The sequence below is a fragment of the Gobio gobio genome (genome assembly GCF_949357685.1).
Source record: "Gobio gobio genome assembly, chromosome: 25".
Lineage (NCBI taxonomy): Eukaryota > Metazoa > Chordata > Actinopteri > Cypriniformes > Gobionidae > Gobio > Gobio gobio.
In genome coordinates, this window is record NC_137121.1 from 3,622,158 (window position 1) to 3,634,657 (window position 12,500).

At 33.8% G+C, this 12,500-nt stretch overlaps 1 protein-coding gene across 3 annotated transcripts in view; it reads right to left on the reverse strand.

Annotated features, from left to right (window-relative positions):
- Positions 1–4,164: 4,164 nt before the first annotated feature.
- spg11 (SPG11 vesicle trafficking associated, spatacsin) overlaps positions 4,165–12,500 on the reverse strand; it is a 96,600-nt gene continuing 88,264 nt past the window's right edge. For all 3 annotated transcript variants that reach the window (XM_079810167.1, XM_079810166.1, XM_079810165.1), the window contains exons 40-41: positions 8,471–8,622; positions 4,165–4,563 (exon numbers count right to left, since the gene is read on the reverse strand). In XM_079810167.1, coding sequence (XP_079666293.1) covers positions 4,383–4,563; positions 8,471–8,622 — 333 coding nt within the window. In that variant the 3' untranslated portion in view covers positions 4,165–4,382. The remainder of the gene's footprint in view (positions 4,564–8,470; positions 8,623–12,500) is intronic.

Genomic DNA, 12,500 nt, shown 5'->3' on the forward strand with positions numbered 1-12,500 from the left:
GTTCAATGTGCCTTACTGTATATTTCAGATGCTCTTAACTTTGCCGTTTGCATTATTAAACCCGGCCGCCATGTAACATGCATGCCAATATGCTATTATTACAGTTGTGTAAACATGTCGAATTGTGACTGTAATTTGGTCTTGAGCGGTTGCCTATTTTGAGGCAGGTGGAAATAAATCTCTTCATTCCCATCAGTCTCTGAGTAACTCACGGCAGATGTGATTAAATCTGTGTTTGCAGTAAACGACAGTGACGGACTGTGATATAAGAACCGCTGAGAGTGAGGAGAGACATCTGCAGCTCATCAGCAGCACCAACAGGAGAGATCCTCAGAACTCATCAGGCTTTAGCTGGAGCGGTGGAAAACACCACAGCTTCATTACACTGCAAAACTATAATGCTCTTCCAGCACAAACGTCCAAACATTCTTAAATCAAGACATTACTGGAGAAGCAAAATAAAACACTGACTAACTACAATCATTATATTTATAATCCAAAGTGTTGTGACGCCTGCACATGAACATCCCATTCTTAATCCGTAGGGTTTAATATAACAGCTCCAGCTCTTCTGGGAAGGCTTTCCTCCAGGTTTAGGAGAGTGTTTATTGGGATTCTTCATTTGTGATGTTGGAGAAGGCCTGGCTCTCAGTCTCCGCTCTAATTCATCCCAAAGGTGTTCAATCGGGTTGAGGTCAGGACTCAAGTTCCTCCACACCAAACTCGCTCATCATGCTGGGACAGGAAGGGGCCGTCCCCAAACTCTTCCCACAAAGTTGGGAGCATGAAATTGTCCAAAATGTCTTGGTGAAGCATTAAGAGTTCCTTTCACTGGAACTAAAGACTGAAAAACAACCCAATCCCATAATCCCCCTCCACCAAACTTTACACTTGGCACAATGCAGTCAGGCGAGTCCTGTTCTCCTGGCGACCGCCAAACCCAGACTCGTCCATGGGATTGTCAGACAGAGAAGCGTGATTGGTCACTCAGAGAACACGTCTCACTGCTCTAGAGTCCAGTGGCGGCGCGCTTTACCCCACTGCATCCCACGCTTTGCATTGCACTTGGATGAGCTGCTCGGCCATGGAAACCCATTCCATGAAGCTCTACACACTGTTCTTGAGCTCATCTGAAGGACACAGAAGTTTGGAGGTCTGAGCTCTACATACAGTTGGCGACTTCTGTGACCCTCAGCATGCGCTGACCCCGCTCTGTGATTTCACTTCGTGGCTGAGTTGCTGTTGTTCCCAATCGCTTCCATTTTGTTATTACACCACTAACAGTTGAGCGTGGAATATATAGTACAATCAAAAAAATATTTCGGTCTAAATATAAGTTTTATGTATTTGAATTACATTAAAATTTTCCATCCATGTGGATTACATATTCATACGTAAATAAAATAGGTACGTTTTATGAAATAGCACACAGCAAAAAGCCCATGATAAATTAACACAGCCTAGTACACACTACTGAGATAAAGTACCATTGAAGCAGTGTTGAAGTTAATGAGATAATTAAGTGATGATTGATCATTAATGATGAACACCTGATGATAATGAGCAGAATCACTGAAGGAAAGAGAAACAAGAACAGAAAAGAGAGAGAGAAACTTCCAGTCACAGCCGAAATCAAGACATTAACTCTTTAAACAACTCCACAAACAGCATCACCAGCTTCACACATTACTAACCAGACACTTTCTGTCATCGCCTACAGAAGCTCTTATAGGCCCTTTTCACAATGACGTCAGAAAACTTCCGCCTTTCCTCAAAGCAGTGTATACGCATTTCTGTTTAACCGTACTCACGTTAGATACTTCAGGAGAGTGCCAGAACTGGCGACCTAACAACTCGTATAAAGTTTAGAATAATAATGTTTACGTATTTACAAGGTTTTATATTTTAGTTTCGTTTAATAACGTTCTTTAACATGTAGCCTACATTAACTGGATGGGAAGCCTTATTCCAAAATGGATTAAATTCATTATTTTCGTCAAAGTTCAACAAACAACACCCAAAAAATGACAACTTGAAAGACGTTTGTTTGAAATATTTGCAAATTTATTAAAAATTAAAAACTCGCAAGTACATAATTATTCACAGCCTTTGCCACGACACTCAAGAGCCCTCTCACCTACAACTACATTTGAAACTTTTCCAAAGCAATGTTTTGGTGAAATAGCACAACATTAAAAACGAATGTGTTACCGACTTTTATCTAACGACACACATCTATAGCTAACATCAGAATTATGGAAACACAATTACAATATTGCATTCTGTATTGCGCTAAATTAATCAAGAATATAAGGACTTTTTCTATTTGCAGAAGAGAAAACTAACAACTACCGGTCCGTTATTCTAACTCCTCCACTGTAAGCTGGGTGAGAAAATACATGCTTACCTTTTATAATCAAACCTGTTCTGGCCAATGTATTTTTATCCAAGTTTAGAACGTGTTGTAAGCGAAAATTTGTCTCAAAGTCGCTGCACATCATCTAAACGTATTTCTGGCAGATGTACTGTGTTGTGTTTTATGAATGATTTAATTTTATTACTGTGATAATCATATATAGCCTATGCACACTTATTTTCTGAACCACATGTTAATGTGTAGGCCTATATTTTTATTTTATTTTTAAATGTAAACGAAAAGAGGCATGGTTGTGTTTTATATTTGGTTTGTTATAAATACACATTGAGTGAAGATGATCCAGTTATGCGTTGCCTGGACCACATTTGTGTGGCTAATAATGTTTAATATTTTTTTAATGCAAATGAAAAGAGGCAGAGTGGTGTTTTATGACATATTTCGGTTTATTGTATACATACAGGAGTAAGAGCATGTGTCTATTTTGCTTCAAACGCTTGATTTTTTCGATTTATTGAGAATAACAGAGGTTTAGATGATGAGGATTGTTTGAGTCACCATTATCGTGATCAGTGTTTGCTTTAGTTGGGCTCTTGACACTTGACTTTATAACCTTAACTTTTCTCTGATTGTTGTAAACTGTGTGTTTGATCGGACCACACTTTGTCTATCAAAAATAGTGATCTATGGCAGTGTATTATGTTGAATATCAAAGTTTTTGTGTTTATTTGTTAATGAAGAATTTGTGGAAACAATGTTTTTGGCTTTGTGGAGCAAATGTTAAAGCTTTTATTTTGAAGTAAAAAGATAAAATTAGACTCTTGGGGTAAGATGACCCAGCCATATTTGACACAGAAGGCCCAAAGTGGCATGTTACTGGTGTTATCATTTTTAAATGTAATACTTATTGTAATTAACGGGGCTATTATTTAATATTTTCATGAATTAGATGCACATTTCAGGCATCTTGACTTTCATTAAATCCTATTTGAGTGATTTCTATTATGACAAAATCTATTATGTTTTTATTATGACATATCTTCAATTAAAATATGGGCAATTAAAGAAGTAAACATTGAATTGCTTGTACATAAGTCATAAACAATTTACCTTTCAGATGATTATCTTTTAATGGGATTCAGATTTTTCTGTTATCAGTTACTCAATTATTCTATATAATATATATATATAATATTTTTAGTATTTCACATTCATGACACTTTAAAAGATATATCAATTGTAATAAGAATTATATCAAAAGTAATTAATACATTCTGTAACAGTTTATGGGGTATTATATGAAATTAGGCCTATATATATTCTACAAAGTGTGCTATCAACAACAAAGTTGGTGTTATTTATGTTAGATCAGTTTGGGTACAAAAACTTGATTAGACAAGAATTATAATTCTCTTCCAAGAATGTCTCTTTTGTACAAGTTGTTAGCACTATTAGAAGATCAGGAGCAAAATAATACCGACAGAAATACAAAAACAAACTACCAAATGACTAATTCGGCGGATTGTAATGAATCCTGTTAATGCGACGACATTCGTCTCCGCTTTCCAGATTTCCACACAGTGACACTGGGGAGCGAGCGGTTGCACAGCCCGGACTTTGATCATTTTCTTTAGTAAACAAGACTTAATATCTTCAGTAGATATCTGCACGATTAACCTCAACACTAAAACAAGTTGAAAATGCAGAAGATATGGAAAGTTCCAATTAAATCGAACACGTCAAGGTCTCGATAACAGCAGGTAAACTTCAGGATATAAACATAGACGTCTGAAAATGGTCCAAAAGTTTTTATTTTTACTGGAAATGAATCAAAGAAATTTGATTTGTGTACATATTTTGACATATTCGAGTGAGGATTAAGGTTTTCCAAACCCTGCACAGTCACTTGTGCTGATAGAGTATAAAGCGCTGTCCTGCTGATGAAGCCGTGTCTCAGCCGTGTCTCAGCCGTGTCCCAGCCGCGTCCCAGCCGTGTCTCAGCCGTGTCTCAGGTGCCGAGCCGGTCGCTCAGGTAGCTGTTGCTCTTGGAGTCCTGCAGAAGCGTGTTGGCCACGTCCAGGAACTGGTGCTCGTACGCCAGTTTATAACGCGTGTAAACGTCCTCGCAGTCACACAGAAGCTTCTTCAGATTCTGACTGGAGCTCGCCGGCGCCTTCTGATGAGACATTCTGCAAAACACACCAGTTTGACCATTAATACATTACAAACATCTGCTCTAGATAGCCATATAACATCTCTGTGAATGCACACAGGAACGCTTCAAATATACATCTAGACTGAATATTGGATATAACAAGTAATGAATAAATGTATAGAATGTGACACCACAACTATTATTATACAACCCCAAATCAGAAAAAGTTGGGACAGTATGGAAAACGCAAAAAAAAAGAAAAAAAGAAGTGATTTCTAAATTTACTTTGACTTGTATTTCATTGCAGACAATATGAACACAAAATATTTCATGTTTTGTCTGGTCAACTTCATGTCATTTGTAAATATGCATCCTTTCCTGTCATTCAGACCTGCAACACATTGTAATTATGATTTGGTACAAAAGCAGCATCCAAGAAAGGTCTAATCCTTTAGGAGCAAATATGGGCCGAGGATCGCCAGTTTGCCAACAAATACGTGAGAAAATTATTGAAATGTTTAAAAACAATGTTCCTCAAAGAAAGATAGGAAGAGATTTGGATATTTCACATTCAACAGTGCATAACATAATTAAAAGATTCAAGGAATCTGGAGGAATTTCAGTGTGTAAAGGACAAGGGCGCAAGCCTAAGCTGAACAACCGTGATCTCCGATCCCTCAGGCGGCACTGCATCAAGAATCGTCATCATCTAGAAGCCATATCACCACATGGGCTCAGGACTACTTTGGAAAACCTTTGTCAAGTACCACAATACGTAGTTACATCCAGAAATGCCAGTTAAAACTGTACAGTGCCAAAAGGAAGCCCTATGTTAACAGTGTCCAGAAGCGCCGTCGACTTCTCTGGGCTCGGAGGCATCTGGGATGGACCATCACACAGTGGAAACGTGTACTGTGGTCAGATGAATCAGTATTTCAGGTATTTTTTGGGAGGAATGGACGCCGTGTGCTCCGGACCAAAGAAGAAAAGGATCATCCAGACTGTTACCAGCAACAAGTTCAAAAGCGGCAAAGGTAACTTGCACTTCTGTGAAGGCACCATTAATGCTGAAAAGTACATAGAGATTTTGGAGCATAATATGCTGCCTTCAAGAAGACATCTTTTCCAGGGACGTCCATGCATATTTCAACAAGACAATGCAAAAGCACATTCTGCACACATTACAAAGTCCTGGCTGCGGAGGAAGAGGGTTCGGGTACTTGACTGGCCTGCCTCAGTCCCGACCTGTCTCCAATAGAGAATGTGTGGAAGACCCCGAACTGTTGCCCACCTTAAGACTTGTTTGCAGGAAGAATGGGACAAAATTACACCTGAAACACTTCATCACTTGGTGTCTTCAGTCCCTAAACGTCTTTTAAGTGTTGTGAAAAGGAATGGCAACATTACAAAGTGGTAAATGCTTTACTGTCCCAACTTTTTTTGAAATGTGTTGCAGGTCTGAATGACAGGAAAGGATGCATATTTACAAATGACATGAAGTTGACCAGACAAAACATGAAATATTTTGTGTTCATATTGTCTGCAATGAAATACAAGTCAAAGTAAATTTAGAAATCACTTCTTTTTTTTATTATTGCGTTTTCCATACTGTCCCAACTTTTTTTGATTTGGGGTTGTATTAATGAAATTATATTATAACATATTTTATTATTATTTTAATAAAAAAAAGTATCCACAATGACACCACTGACCAATTACAAGCAAGCAATGAAGATACTATATTAATAAAATAAAATATTATTTTATATTATATTATTAAAAAAATCTATATTATATTATATGAAATATGCTGTTATATTATATTATTTTAATTATACATTTTTAAAAAATATTATTTTCACTACTGACCTTTATATTTATATGATATAATGAAATAAAATAATATTTGAGTTGAAATGTTGAAATGTATATTATTACTTTAATTTCATTTACAAATATTTGACAATATATTAAGACATTGTATTTTTATGATATACTAATATAAAATAATACTTAAACAATGTATTTTATTTATTTAATTTACAAATATTTGACTCCAAATCAACCATTGACCAATTACAATCAAGTAGTAATAAAGAAAATGCTATATTAATAAAATAATATCAAGTTCGAGTTTAAATCATTTTACTATGTGTATTATTTTATTTCATTTACAAATATTTGACTAATAGACAAATTAAAAATCACAATATATTAAGATATTGTATTTGTATGAAATAATAATATAAAATACTTATTATTTAATGTATTATTTTATTACTTTTATTTTTTTTATTTCATTTACAAATATTTGACTCAGCACCATTGACTAATTACAATCAAGTAGTAATAAAAAATAAATAAAAAATATTATATTTATTTTCAAAAATAATATAAAATATTTTTTTAGTTGAAATAATTGTATAATGTGCATTATTTTATTACTTAGATTTTTTAAAATTATTTATTTAATTATTAATCAATATTATATATAAATATACTATTTGAGTTGAAATAATTTTACTATGTGTATTATTATGTGTATAAATACATAAAAATATGAAGAGAAATAAATAAATATGAACATAAATTAATTAAATATGAAGAAAAAATAAATAAACATGAGAAGAAATGAATAAATAAATAAAATATGAAATATTACATTCTAAAATAATAGAAAATATATTTTGAGTTGAAATCATTTTACAAATGTATTATTTTATTTCATTTACAAATATTTGACTAATAAAAACACAATATATTAAGATATTGTATTTATATGATATAATAATATAAAAGACTAATTATTTAATGTATTATTATATTACTTTTATTTTTTATTTCATTTACAAATATTTGACTTGACAATCAAGTAGTAATTAAAAAAAATTAATACAATATTATATTTATATTCTAAAATAATATAAAATGTTTTTTTTAAAAATGGAAATCATTTTATTATGTGCATTATTATATTACTTTGATTTATTATTTCATTATTAATCAATATTATATATACACACACTATTTGAGTTTAAATCATTTTACTATGTGTATTACGATGTGTATAAATACATAAAATATGAAGCAAAATAAATAAATACAACATGAACATAAATTAATTAATTAAATATGAAGAGAAAATAAATAAACATAAAAAATAATAAATAAATAAAATATGAAGAGGGAGAAATAAATAAATAAATATGAAGAGAAATAAATAAATAAATAAAATATGAAATATTACATTTATATTCTAAAATAATGTAAAATATATTTTGAGTTTAAATAATTTTACTATGTGTATTATTATATGTATAAATACATAAAATATGAAGCAAAATAAATAAATACAACATGAACATAAATAAATTTAAGAAATTAATAAATAAATAAAATATGAAGAGGGAGAAATAAATAAATAAATAAATATGAAGAGAAATAAATAAATAAATAAATAAAATATGAAATATTACTATATAATATACTAAATAATATAATATTATATTCTAAAATAATGTAAAAAGAGTTGAAATAATTTTATTATGTGCATTAATTTATTACTTTGCTTTTTATTTAATTATTAATCAATATTATATTATATATAAATATGCTATTTGAGTTGAATGAATTGTTTTATGTGTATTATGATAATTTGCTGAACTATTATGGTGCGTTCACACCGGACGCGATTCGCGCGAGTGATTTACATGTTAAGTCAATGCAGAGACGCGCAATGGCATTCTGTGGCGCGAAGGACGCGAATTGAGCGTTTTGAACGCGAATTTCACGCATGATTTGCGCGAGTAAACTCAAAATGTACACGCATCCACCTTCGCGCGATCAGCGCGAATTATTCACGCAAATCGCGTCCGGTGTGAACGCCACATTAGCCTCCAGAATGACTAGAAGCGTGTGATGATGGAGAGGAAGCGTCTCACCGTCTGGAGATGTCCTGGAACAGGCCTGGGGTCAGAGGTCGCTGGCGTTTGAACTCCTCCAGGTAGGTGAACTCTCCGCTCAGAATGACCTTCTGGTAGAGCAGCTCGGCCCAGTCTGGACTGAAGTCATACGCTTCGGCCAACACGAACGCCTGCCGGACGGACACGGACACGGACACACACACACACACACACACACACACACACACACACACACACACACACACACACACACACACACACACACACACAACACACACAACACACACACACACACACACACACACACACACAGACACACACACACACACACACACACACACACACACACACACACACACACACACACACACACACACACACACACACACACACACACAGCATGTCAAGCTTTTAGCAATATCAATATTCAAAAAGGTCATTCTGACTTTTTCCCCTCACAATTCTCAGAAAACTGTGAGATTCAAAAGCTGCTGTTACCTTTATTGGTCCCACTTTACTATAAGGTCTCATTTAACATCACTTATCATCAACTAACCATCAAGAATACTTCTTACTCTCAACATTTACCAATACAGATTTCATTTTTGTTTGTTTGTTAATCATTTAAGGCCATTCCAGCTCCCATGTCTACTGTCAAGGTGTGAAAAATGCTGCAAAATGTGGAGATAAATAAATAAATAAACATAAATACAAATATGGAGAAATAAACAAACAGAGAAAGCAATACATAAATAAAATATGAAGATAAAAAAAATACATAAAAAATGAAGAGACATAAATAAAATATGAAGAGAAATAAAAAATAAGTAAAATATGAAAATAAATTAATTAAATATGAAGAAAAATTGATTAATTAACATGAGGAGAAAATATGAAGATAAATAAATGAACAAAGAGAAATTAATAAATAAATACAATATGAAGAGAAATAAATAAATAAAATGAAAAATAAATAAACATGACAATAAATAAATAAAATATGAGGAGAAATAAATAAATATAATATGAAAATGAATTAATTAATTAAATATGAAGAAAAATAAATAAGAGGAATAAAATAAAATATAAAAATAAATAAATTATGAGAAATAAATAAATATAATATGAAGAAAAATAAATAAATAAAATATTTTTAAAAAATGAATTAAATATGAAGAAAAATAAACAAACATGAAGAAATTAATAAATAAATGAATTATGAAGAGAAATAAATAATATGAAAATAAATTCCTTAATTAAATATGAAGAAAAATAAACGTGACAATAAATTAATAAATAAATAAAATATGAAAGATAAATAAATAAATAAAATATACAAATTAATTAATTATTTGAATATGAAGAAAAATAAATAATGAAATGAATAAATAAATAAAATAAGAAGAGATATAAATAAAATACGACAGTAAATAAATAAACATGAAGAGAAAATATAATATGAAGAGAAATAAATAAATAAAATACAAAAATTAATAAACATGAGAAGAAATTAATAAATAAATAAAATAGGAAGATAAAGAAATAAAATATGACAGTAAATAAATAAACATGAAGAGAAAATAAAATATGAAGAGAAATAAATAAATAAACACAAATAAAATTAGTGGTTTAAAACAAACAACATACAAATACAAAAAGGTTTTTAAAGTTTATCTGTAATTTAAAATAAAATCGAAATACTTTAACCAAAATTGCAAATTGAATTGCGAGTTTATACATCCCATATGTGAGAATAAAGTCAGAATTATGATATAAGAGTCTCATTAGTTAAAGTGAGCGATCCTTCCACAGCTTTCTCAGAGTTTACTAACACAGGCTGAGAACATCAGGGCTGATGAACGCTGTACATCTCTCGTTACTTTGAGTTAAAGCATGACCTGATGTTCACAAACGACGCCTTAAAGGTCCCATGGCATGGCATTTTTCTATTATTTTATAATGTTTCCTGAGGTGTACTTCTATTGTTAGTATGACTTTTACATCATAAAATGTCATAATTTAGAAATAAAAGGCATTTTTTCTATACTGCTGTTTGCCCTGTGGCTGAATGCCCTGCTTCAAGAGGCGTGTCTGCTGTGAGACTTCAGTAAAAACGCCCACTGTTGTGATTGGCTGACATCTTTGCATTTGAAATGAGCGGAGGGGGCGTGGTTTAACGAGGTCTACGAGGCACGAGCTGCTGCCAGAGAGACGGATGGACCTGAGTTCACTTCACATCAGTTCTGTCAGTCTCAGATCAGTGAACTGTTGTAGTTACAGCATATACTTCAGGTTATTAGTCTATTTCTAGTCGGAGGGACTGTCACTCATGTCAGAAAGTTAGTAACTTTAGTAAATTATGGATCAGCGCTGACTGGTGACGCGAACCGTTTAGAACGATTCAGTCCGATTTGGTGAACTGGTTTGGTTCACTAAAAAGAACCGATTCAAAAGAATGATTCGTTCGCGAACCGGACATCACGGAGACGGAGCGATCGCTAACAAAGTTATTTATAGTAACTACTGAGTTATGAGAGGCTGTCAGTCAGCGCGAGTTTATTGTGTTTGTATCTGAGAGTTCTGAATAAACACGAGTCCCAGTCACGCCGAGTCCGTCTTCATCATTATTCTACCAACTTTGTAACACATGCAAAGTACCATTACAGCTGTCGAGATGAACGAGTTATGAGTAAGTGTTGATAATAGCATTATTTTTAAAATAAAATAAAAGCGTCAGTGACGCGCGTTGAGTACACAGCGCAAACAAAGACACAACAGCAGTAATCGAATGTAATCCAGTTTATTGTGGGGCTAGGCTGGCTAGCCCGGATATGCTCAAGCTTACCCTCCTTCTGCTTAATCTCACCCGCGTTTGGCTCCTCCGCTGTGGGCAGATGCAGTACTGGGGGTCGGGGATGTTGAAGGCCGAGCTTCGGCGTGTGTGAGGTTTATCTCTAAAGATCTGACTCTGCTGATGTTGAGCAGAAACTCATGACTGTATGCACATTTAAGAACAGATAGACGCGACGAGGACGTACAAAAACACTGACTCACAAGATAGAAATCACCGTTCTGTCTGGAGAGAGAGAGTTGCGTGTGCAGGAATAATAAATAATAAGCTACACATCAGAAATCACTGATCACAGATCAGAAGGAACTGAAGAAAGACTCCTGTTTTCATTTGTACATCCAATCACTGAGAAACTGCCAGTGTTCACTCGTTCACAAGTAACGTTAATGATCTCTCGAGCGTTCGCATGGGCGTATTAGATTCTCTGGGCGGAGGAAAGGGAGGAAACCGTTCCTGCTTGGACGTCAAACCAGGAGACTTCAGGATTGGCTCGTCTGGCCTGTCATGTTCTCAAAGGCAGAGAGAGACAGCCAGAACTCGGGTTTACACCGATCAACATTTCTATCCACTTGGGGACAATATTCAGGCTAGGGGAACTCATATTAATGTTGAAAAACCTCATAAAATGATAATTTAATGCCATGGGACCTTTAAAGGGTTAGTTCACCCAAAAATGTAAATTCTGTCATTAATGACTGAGCCTCATGTGGTTGGACACCCGTCAGACCTCTGTTCATATTCGGAACACAAATGAAGATATTTTAGTGTAAAGCTGATGCTGAGAAAGGCTTCAGATAGGCCTCCATTGGCATTCAGTACATTTACACTCACAAGACCCATAAAAGGCACTTAAAACATCGTTACAAAGTCCATCTCACCACAGTGACTCTACAATAATCTTACGATGCGACGACAATAGTATTTGTGCGCAAAAAAAATCAAAATAACGCCTTTATCCAACTTGTTCTTGTCTTCCGTGTGTGTCTCCACGACGCATCGTAAAATTATTGTAGAGCCGCTGTAGTGAGATGGACTTTGTATCGACGTCTTTAGAGTCTTTTAAGGGTCTTGAGAGTGTAAAGTTGAGCCAATGGAGGCCTTTCAGAGCATCAGATTTACACTAAAATATCTTCATTTGTGTCTGAAGATGAACGGAGGTCTGACGGGTGTCCAACCACATGAGGGTGAGGAATTAAT